This window comes from Aegilops tauschii, chromosome 5 (genome assembly GCF_002575655.3).
Source record: "Aegilops tauschii subsp. strangulata cultivar AL8/78 chromosome 5, Aet v6.0, whole genome shotgun sequence".
NCBI lineage: Eukaryota > Viridiplantae > Streptophyta > Magnoliopsida > Poales > Poaceae > Aegilops > Aegilops tauschii.
Genome location: NC_053039.3, coordinates 193,262,307 through 193,272,425, shown reverse-complemented (window position 1 = coordinate 193,272,425; position 10,119 = coordinate 193,262,307). Strand labels below are relative to the sequence as shown.

The following is a 10,119-nucleotide window of genomic DNA, read 5'->3' as shown; positions in this document are numbered from 1 at the left end:
ATAAAACGCCGAAGGCTGAGGTAGCAGAGCTTCGGCAAGGTGTGGTCGCGGGCGAGCCCAGGCGCACACACCATACCCAGCCCCCGTCACTACTAGGAAAAGGCCTGCTAGTGGCGCACCTGTTTTGGCCATTAATGGCGCACTACAGGTGCGCCACTAGCATCACGCCACTAGTAATTAATACTAATGGCGCACCCCTGGTGCGCCATTAGTATACCAGATACTAATGGCGCACCAGGGAGTGCACCATTAGTATATCACACGGGCGAGCCCAGGCGCACACACCGTACCCAACCCCCGTCACTACTAGGAAAAGGCCTGCTAGTGGCGCACCTGTTTTGGCCATTAATGGCGCACTACAGGTGCGCCACTAGCATCACGCCACTAGTAATTAATACTAATGGTGCACCAGGGAGTGCGCCATTAGTATATCACACGGTGCGCCATTAGTATACCAGATACTAATGGCGCACCACATAGAAATGCGCGACTAACAATTTTTTTTCAAATTTTTTTCAGAATTTTTTGTCAATTTTTTTCGTTTTTTTTCTTAATCTCGGGTCACTAGGGCTTAATCTCAAGCCAATATGCTTAATCTCAAGCCAATATGCTTAATCTCAAGTCAAATCGCACTCCATGGTCAAACCTTCCGGAAGGTCACCCATCCTCACACTACTCCAGCCCGAGCACGCTTAACTTCGCAGTTCTATCCAACCCCAGCACCAGCTCACTTCACAGGCACTTGTTGATATATCTATCATCTCAATCCTATTAAACCTTGTTGATGTCTAGGACTTTGTTCATGTTCACGAGTGTGATGAAATTTTAAAAAAGATTTCAAACTTCCCGGTCATATTACGTATCATATTTTAAAAAAAATTCCAAAAAAAAAGTTTTTTTGAAACCAATTTTTTTTTCTGTTACTAGTGGCGCACCTAGCAAATGGTGCGCCACTAGTAAGTTTGATTTTTTTTCATTTCCCCCTCTAGATCTTAAAAGCCCCGTATCTTTCGTTCTGTTAGGTTTTTGGGGATTTTGAAGATGTTGAACGGGGTTCCCCCGGTTCAATTCGTATGTAACTTTTCGATTACATGATTTTTCATATAAAAAACTTTTTAATCCGAGTTCGTATGCAAAAGTTATGCCCATTTTACAAATTCCAGAGAGATTTTGCAAATAAAGTCGAAATTCATATTTGTAAATTTTCCCAACAACTAGACCACATATCACATGGGAAACTTATTTTTTTATTTTTTTGACATTTCCATCATTTTCTTTTATTTTTTTTAAACTGAAAAGGCGGTCCACAGGGGGGGTGCATTCGGTGGAATTTTTGGGCAAAACTAGTAATGGCGCACCGTGGGTGTTACTAGTTTAACTAGTAATGGCGCACCACACCCACGGTGCGCCATTACTAGTTTTGAAAAAAATAGTAGTGGCGCACCGAGGGTGTGGTGAGCCATTACTAGTTAACTAGTAATGGCGCACTATCCCCTGGTGCGCCATTACTAGTTTTGAAAAAAAATTAAAAAAATTGTTAGTAGTGGCGCACCGTGGATGTGGTGCGCCATTAGTATTTGGACACTAATGGCGCACCAACACATGGTGCGCCACTGCTATATAGTAGTGGCGCACCACATGTGTGGTGCGCCATTAATGCCCATATTATCTATAGGCCTTTTCCTAGTAGTGCGTGCGTGGGATGCGCAAGGAAGAGCGACGGGCAACTGCCTCTCTTCCTGAAAAGGGACTGGAGAGGCGATCAAAAAGGAGAGAAATTTTCCAACGTTTGCGAACGAAAGACAAGAAAGCTCCAAATTTCACTCAAGAAGTTGCAAACCAGCTACAAAAGCAAGCAAAAGAACAGCCGCGTCTGGCACCTTGACTAGTCTTCTTGTCTTCCCACCAGCGCGGAGCATGAGGCCTCCACTAGGACATGGGTGGGAGCCCCCGTGAGGCCCAGGGACGACGCTCAGGAGACTCTGGGGCGTGTATAGCCCCAACTCATTATTATGTGAGAGTGTCACGAGCGGAGACCTTCACAGGCGCGAGGCATTCTTTATGGGTAGAACTTCCGAAGGTGCTGGATGTTCCAGGCGTTCTAGATGGGGATCCCGTCCGGCGTGTCCAGGCGTGCGGTGCCAGGCCTGGACACATGGGCGATCCTGAATGGGCCCTCCGACATGGATGAGAGCTTGTGAAGCCCTTCCTTGGAGAGCACCCGCCTTAGGATGAGATCACCCACCTCAAGCATCCTGGAGCGGGCGCTACGGCAGTGGTACCGCCGCAGCGCCTGTTGGTACCTCGCTACTTGGAGCGAGGCTTGGTGGCGGCATTCCTCCCCCAGCACGAGGTCCATCCCTCGTGAGGCGTCCTGGCGTGCCTCGTCAAACACCAAGACCCGCGCGGAGCGATGCCTGACCTCGTGAGGGAGAACCGCTTCAGCTCCGTAGACGAGGAAGAACGGAGTCTCGCCCGTCGGCTTGGTCACGGTGGTGCAGATGGACCACAACACGGACTGGAGCTCGTCAAGCCAGCCCTTGTCGCATGCCTCGAGCTTCTTCTAGAAGCTCCTTGCCTCAAGGCCTCTTAGGACCTCTGCGTTGGCGCGCTCAGCCTGGCCATTCCTTCAAGGGTGTGCCACCGAAGCGTAGCATATCTGTGTTCCATTCTTAGCAGAATATGTATTGAAAAGGTTGCTGGTGAACTGCGAGCCATTGTTGGTGATAATGCGATTAGGAACCTTGAACCGACTCACGAGGCCCTTGATGAACTTGACGGTCGAGATGGCCGGGATGGTGCGGACGACCTCCACTTCCGCCCACTTGGTGTTCTTGTCGATGGTGATGTAGAGGTAGCGGTAGCCCCCGGGCGCTCGGGGAAACGGGCCCAGGATGTCCAACCCCCAAACCATGAATGACCATGAGAGTGGGATGGTCTGGAGGCCCTGGGTGGGCTGGCGGATCTGCTTGGCGTGGAACTGACAGGCGTCACAGGATATTACCAGCTCGGTGGCATCATTGAGCGCCGTGGGCCTGTAGAATCCACTGCGAAACGCCTTGCCCACGAGGGTGCATGATGAGGAGTGATGCCCGCAATCCCCGCCGTCTATGTCGGCCAACAGCTCGCATCCCTGTTCCCTGGAGATGCATCGTAGAGAGACATCGTTGGGTCCCTTTCGGTGGAGCTCAGCATCCTGGATGCAGTATGCAGTGGCCTGGCGGGCCTCACGCTCCGCGTCTTCCTCCTTCCCCGGCAAGGTGCCCTGGAGTAGATACGCCTTGAGCTCCTCGATCCAGCACCCCTCCTGAGGTTCGAGCGCAAGGAGCAAGCGGGCTCCCGAGGCCGGGCCGCAAGCCGAGGCACCCGAGAAGGGTGCTGGGGGAAGCTCCTCTTGAAGCGATGCTGGTCCCGCGGCGGGGGGAGGGGGCTGCCGATGGTTTGAAGAGCCACTCCTCAAAGACGCCAAGCTCCTGAGGTAGACACCGGGACGCCCTCTTTGCGATGTCGTTTGCTTCCATGTTCGTGACGCGCGACACGTGCTGGAATTCCAAGCCTAAGAATTGTTTCTCAATTATGCGTACCTCCTCGAGGTATGCCTCCATGTGCTCATCCTTCGGCTTGTACACCTTGTTTGAGAAGTTGACGAGGAGCTAGGAGTTACCCCTGATGGTGAGGCGCCTTACCCGCAAAGCCGCCACAGCCTTGAGACCAGCGATCAGGCCTTCGTATTCCGCAATGTTGTTGGAGACCTTCTCGCCATGCTGGAAGCATAGCTGCACGGTGTAGTAGAGCTTGTCCTGGGTGGGTGAGATGAGCACAACTCCATCTCCCGTGCCCTAACGCACGAATGGACCATCGAAGTACATGACCCGACCATCCGGTGCTTCACTTCCAAGCGCGAGGGAATGGTCCTCGCCCACTTCCCGATCGAGGAAGTCGGTCCATTCCACCACGAAATCGGAGAGAGTCGCACCCTTGATGATCCTGGTGGTGCTGAACTCCAACTGGAATGCCTGTAGTTCGACGTTCCATTCGCCGAGCCTTCCTGCAGCGTTAGGGATCCGGAGCACCCTCTCCAAGGTGTAAGCCGAGACAACCTTGATGGGGTAGCCTTGGAAGTAGTGACACAGTTTTCGGGAGGCGACGAGGAGGGCGAGAAAAAGCTTCTGCGTCATGGGATAGCATGCTCGCGCATCGCGCAACACCTTGCTAACGAAGGACACTGGGTGTTGGATTAGGGTGGAGGTGCCGGCGGGGTCCTGTACCTCTCGAGACCGGGGTACCTCAGGAGCTCGGTCGTCCGCCGGGGCAGCCGAGGCCTTAGGAGCGCCATCCTGTGGAGCTTGATCATCTGCTGGGGCAACCGAGGCCTCATGTGTCACCCCAGCTCAGAGAAACCGGAATGCCCCGTATTCCAGCTCAGAGATCGAGATGAAGTCTTCTGGAATACGACACTGCTTGACATAGAACAAATCAGCTCTTATTACAAAGGATAATAATACAAGGGTCTGATGTTACAAAAGGTCACATCAGCATGGCGACACTACGCATGCGATACTACACTTGCTTTATGCTAGCAGTGGAACAACTCATAGCAGCGGAATACTTCTAGTAGCAGAAGAATGACAAAGGTGGTGAACTCCACTCCGCAGGGACTCTGGTTGGGACACGATCTAGCTCGCACGAACGGAAACCATGACAAACAATCAATCACGGCATCACCTGCAATCTGGATGACACGCCAGGTCAGTACATTGAATGTACTTGCAAGCTCACGACAACCAAAAGCATCAAGGCAAAACAACAACACGGCATTAAACAGGTTAATTAACAACTACTATGATATGAAAGCAACTACTAAGCATGAAACTACTACAATACTGATAAACCAACATCCTAATCTCAATGAACCATCTCACTCTTGGCTAACCGGCCAAGCAATATACCATCTCGATCACCTCGTGATCCACCTGATCAACTCGTGATCAACATCCACATGATCACCTTGTGACCACATCACAAACTGAATGATCATCCTCAAGATCATCCCAACATCATCATCAACATCCTGCCAAACTGTTACTGCTCACAATATCAACATATAAATCACCTATAAGTCATTCCATCATGTGAGTGTTGATCGAACGGTGTGACCTAGTACTAACTTATGCCCATGACCGAGGACGTGGCTATCGATAGATTAAACACACACACACTATGCAGAGGTAGCGCACTTTACCCACACCACGGAACCCATGGCCTCACACTCCCATACGTCTGGACCAACGTCATTCCGACAAAACTGATCTATCGCCATGACACTCTCCCGGCCACTCCAACCAACTCCCTTCTAGGATAAGTCATGGGTGGCCCATGCCTACCAAAGGCATCAACGGCCATCATTGTGGCAAAACAAAAACGGTCCCAAACGGGGACAAAAAGGCACCTAACAACAACTACGGGTACACAAGGTTATGTCTGCTTACCTGATTAGGGTAACGCACGCCCATAACCTTCCCTCACTGGAGGCACCGGCGAGAGACATGACAATAGGCCACATTAGGGCCTTCCCACAAAAGGCAAATGTGGTTGCACTGGAAAAGCCCGGTTCGGTGTCACCTAACCAACTTAATGACGGAATTTGTCCCCAAAAATATATCTTGCGAGAAATGATACTCCGATATCATATCAACATGTAATCTGAGTCATATCAATATCCAACAAATAATCCAGAGCATACTATCATCATAACCTAAAACTCCAAGGGTAGCATATCAACTAAGATCATGATGAATCCAAGTACTAAGAACCTACTAAACCAATAGCAAGAGCAAACTATCTGGCTAAGATCGACATGCAAGCATTATCTTCAAAACCATACTCCAAAACTTAATATCAACTATCATCATGATGAAAATAATGCCAGCCACTAATAATCCAAACGCAACATGACATCCAAAGTAATACTCCAAAGCATAATACCATCATGAAAATAATCATAATAGCCACTAAGAATCCAAAGGCAACATGTCATCAACATAAGATGCAAAATATTAATCCTAGAACTCCAAGCAATATCATGGCAATAGCAAGATCAACATAATACTCCGAGAGATGCCATGAACAAGTCACAAGTAGCTAAAACAATATTTTAAATAAGTTCAAATAAGTTAAACCATGTCACTGCATTTCAATCATGCAAATGGAGGGTGTGGCTTGCCTGGGGTGAAGGGATTCATCGGGAAGAAGTGCGAGAAGCTCGCGGAAAGAATTGCCGGAAAACGTTCTCTCTCGAAGGGGGCTGATTTAGTGCAAGGGAAAATGGTCATTTTCAGAATTTTAACACATGGTGAAAATTGTACCAACAACATGGGCTCGACGATATGAAGAAGTGGGCTTTGGAATCACCTCATTTGGAGTTGTGAGGAAAAAGTTATAAAGGTTTGACTGTCAGGGACCTATCTATAAAAATATATCCACAAACAGGCCCCTGAGTGGAAAAACAGAAAACAAATTTGCCAGAATACGCTTTTCTGAAAGGAAAGTGCATTCCTGGCCTAAGCCGCACCCAAATACGTCTTCCAGATGGGAAAATGCATCCGCGTGAATGCGCTTCCACTTATCCAGCTAGGTAGTGGCGGGGCTGGGCTTCTAGGACACTAACTGGTGGGGCCCGTGCCTTTTCTATCTCCTCCCGTTTCCTTCTTCCTCCCTTCGGTAAACAAAGGCAGAGGCAAGGCAGGGCGCTCCGGTGATGGCCCGGGCGACTCCGACCATCTCCGGCCTCAGCGCTGGCACCGGTGGCATCAGTGCGGAGCACCGCATCCATCCCGGCCATATGCGGACGCTGGGGAAGGCCAGGGCTGCAGCGTCGCGGGGAACAAAAAGTAGGGGAGGCGGCAGCTAGTCTTTGGGACGGCGACCATAGGGGCTCCGGCGACTCCTGGAGAGGTGGGGGAGATGAGCCGGTGTCTGGATGATCTATTGGTGCTGGTAGAAGGAAGAGAAGGGCTCGGGCTTCCCCGAATTTAGGTCGTGGCCACCGGCAACCAAGGCAGCCATTGGAGGGCTCGGGAGCTCTTGGAGTTTAGGGAAGAAATCGGGAAGGTGTTGGGGAGTGCGGTGAGGTTGCTAGTGAAGAGAACCACGATCGAGGAGGACTTATATAGGCAGGGGCGGGAGGTGTCGCGCTGGCGTCGTCACGGACGCGTGTGCATGCACCCGAGCTCGCTGGTAGGCGACGGGGGAGGAGCACTGGAGGGTCCCACGGGGCATAGGACGCCAAGGGAGCACGGGGACGAAGAAACGAATGCCATTAATGCCATGTCGCCACTATTGGGAATCGTTGCAGAATTTTAAAATTTTCTACGCATCACCAAGATCCATCTATGGAGTTTACTAGCAACGAGGGGAAAGGAGTGCATCTACATACCCTTGTAGATCGCGAGCGGAAGCGTTCAAGTGAACGGGGTTGATGGAGTCGTACTCGTCGTGATCCAAATCACTGATGACCGAGCGCCAAACGGACGGCACCTCCGCGTTCAACACACGTACGAAGCAGCGACGTCTCCTCCTTCTTGATCCAGCAAGGGGGAAGGAGAGGTTGATGGAGATCCAGCAGCACGACGGCGTGGTGGTGGAAGTAGCGGGGATCAGTGCAGGGCTTCGCCAAGCGCAAGCGGAGAGAGAAGTGTCACGAGAGGGAGAGGGAGGCTCCAGGGGCTAGGGTTCAGCAGCACTCCCTCCCCCCCTTTATATAGGCCCCTTGGGGGGCGCCGGCCCTGGGATCCCATCTATGGGGGGGCGGCGGCCAAGGGGGGAAACCCCCCCCCCCAAGCGAGGTGGGGCGCCCCCACACCCAGGGTTTCCAACCCTAGGCGCAGGGGGAGGCCCATGGGGGCGCACCAGCCCACTAGGGGCTGGTTCCCCTCCCACTTCAGCCCATGGGGCCCTCCGGGATAGGTGGCCCCACCCGGTGGACCCCCGGGACCCTTCTGGTGGTCCCGGTACAATACCGATAACCCCCGAAACTTTCCCGGTGGCCGAAACTGGACTTCCTATATATAATTCTTCACCTCCGGACCATTCCGGAACTCCTCGTGACGTCCGGGATCTCATCCGGGACTCCGAAAAACTTTCGGGTTTCCGCATACTAATATCTCTACAACCCTAGCGTCACCGAACCTTAAGTGTGTAGACCCTACGGGTTCGGGAGACATGCAGACATGACCGAGACGCCTCTCCGGTCAATAACCAACAGCGGGATCTGGATACCCATGTTGGCTCCCACATGTTCCATGATGATCTCATCGGATGAACCACGATGTCGAGGATTCAATCAATCCCGTCTACAATTCCCTTTGTCAATCGGTACGTTACTTGCCCGAGATTCGATTGTCGGTATCCCAATACCTTTTTCAATCTCGCTACCGGCAAGTCACTCTACTCGTACCGTAATGCATGATCCCGTGGCTAACTCCTTAGTCACATTGAGCTCATTATGATGATGCATTACCGAGTGGGCCCAGAGATACCTCTCCGTCATATGGAGTGACAAATCCCAGTCTTGATCCGTGCCAACTCAACAGACACTTTCGGAGATACCCGTAGTGTACCTTTATAGTCACCCAGTTACGTTGTGACGTTTGGTACACCCAAAGCACTCCTACGGTATCCGGGAGTTGCACGATCTCATGGTCTAAGGAAATGATACTTGACATTGGAAAAGCTCTAGCAAACGAACTACACGATCTTTTGTGCTATGCTTAGGATTGGGTCTTGTCCATCACATCATTCTCCTAATGATGTGATCCCGTTATCAATGACATCCAATGTCCATAGTCAGGAAACCATGACTATCTGTTGATCAACGAGCTAGTCAACTAGAGGCTTACTAGGGACATGTTGTGGTCTATGTATTCACACATGTATTACGATTTTCGGATAACACAATTATAGCATGAACAATAGACAATTATCATGAACAAGGAAATATAATAATAACCATTTATTATTGCCTCTAGGGCATATTTCCAACAGTCTCCCACTTGCACTAGTCAATAATCTAGTTACATTGTGATGAATCGAACACCCATAGAGTTCTGGTGCTGATCATGTTTTGCTCTAGGGAGAGGTTTAGTCAACGGATCTGCTACATTCAGGTCCGTATGTACTTTACAAATATCTATGTCTCCATTTTGAACACTTTCACGAATGGAGTTGAAGCGACGCTTGATATGCCTGGTCTTCCTGTGAAACCTGGGCTCCTTGGCAAGGGCAATAGCTCCAGTGTTGTCACAGAAGAGAGTCATCGGGCCCGACGCATTGGGAATCACCCCTAGGTCGGTAATGAACTCCTCCATCCAGATTGCTTCTTGCGCTGCCTCTGAGGCTGCCATGTACTCCGCTTCACATGTAGATCCCGCCACGACGCTTTGCTTGCAACTACACCAGCTTACTGCCCCTCCATTCAAAATATACACGTATCCGGTTTGTGACTTTGAGTCATCCAGATCTGTGTCGAAGCTAGCGTCGACGTAACACTTTACGATGAGCTCTTCGTCACCTCCATAAATGAGAAACATATCCTTAGTCCTCTTCAGGTACTTCAGGATATTCTTGACCGCTGTCCAGTGTTCCATGCCGGGATTACTTTGGTACCTTCCTACCAAACTTATGGCAAGGTTTACATCAGGTCTGGTACACAGCATGCCATACATAATAGACCCTATGGCCGAGGCATAGGGGATGACACTCATCTTTTCTCTATCTTCTGCCGTGGTCGGGCATTGAGCCGTGCTCAATTGCACACCTTGCAATACAGGCAAGAACCCCTTCTTGGACTGATCCATATTGAACTTCTTCAATATCTTGTCAAGGTACGTACTCTGTGAAAGACCAATGAGGCGTCTTGATCTATCTCTATAGATCTTGATGCCTAATATATAAGCAGCTTCTCCAAGGTCCTTCATTGAAAAACACTTATTCAAATAGGCCTTTATACTTTCCAAGAATTCTATATCATTTCCCATCAATAGTATGTCATCCACATATAATAAGAGAAATGCTACAGAGCTCCCACTCACTTTCTTGTAAACACAGGCTTCTCCATAAGTC

The 10,119-nt window shown here is 50.3% G+C and overlaps 1 protein-coding gene across 1 annotated transcript; it reads right to left on the bottom strand.

Annotated features, from left to right (window-relative positions):
• Positions 1-2,629: 2,629 nt before the first annotated feature.
• Positions 2,630-4,178, bottom strand: LOC109752259 (uncharacterized). Its single transcript, XM_020311165.1, has 3 exons — positions 3,924-4,178; positions 3,687-3,839; positions 2,630-3,430 (listed from the first exon to the last, which is right to left on the bottom strand). The coding sequence occupies exons 1-3, from the start codon at positions 4,176-4,178 to the stop codon at positions 2,630-2,632; spliced, it is 1,209 nt and encodes a 402-aa protein (XP_020166754.1).
• Between the last annotated feature and the right edge of the window lie 5,941 nt (positions 4,179-10,119).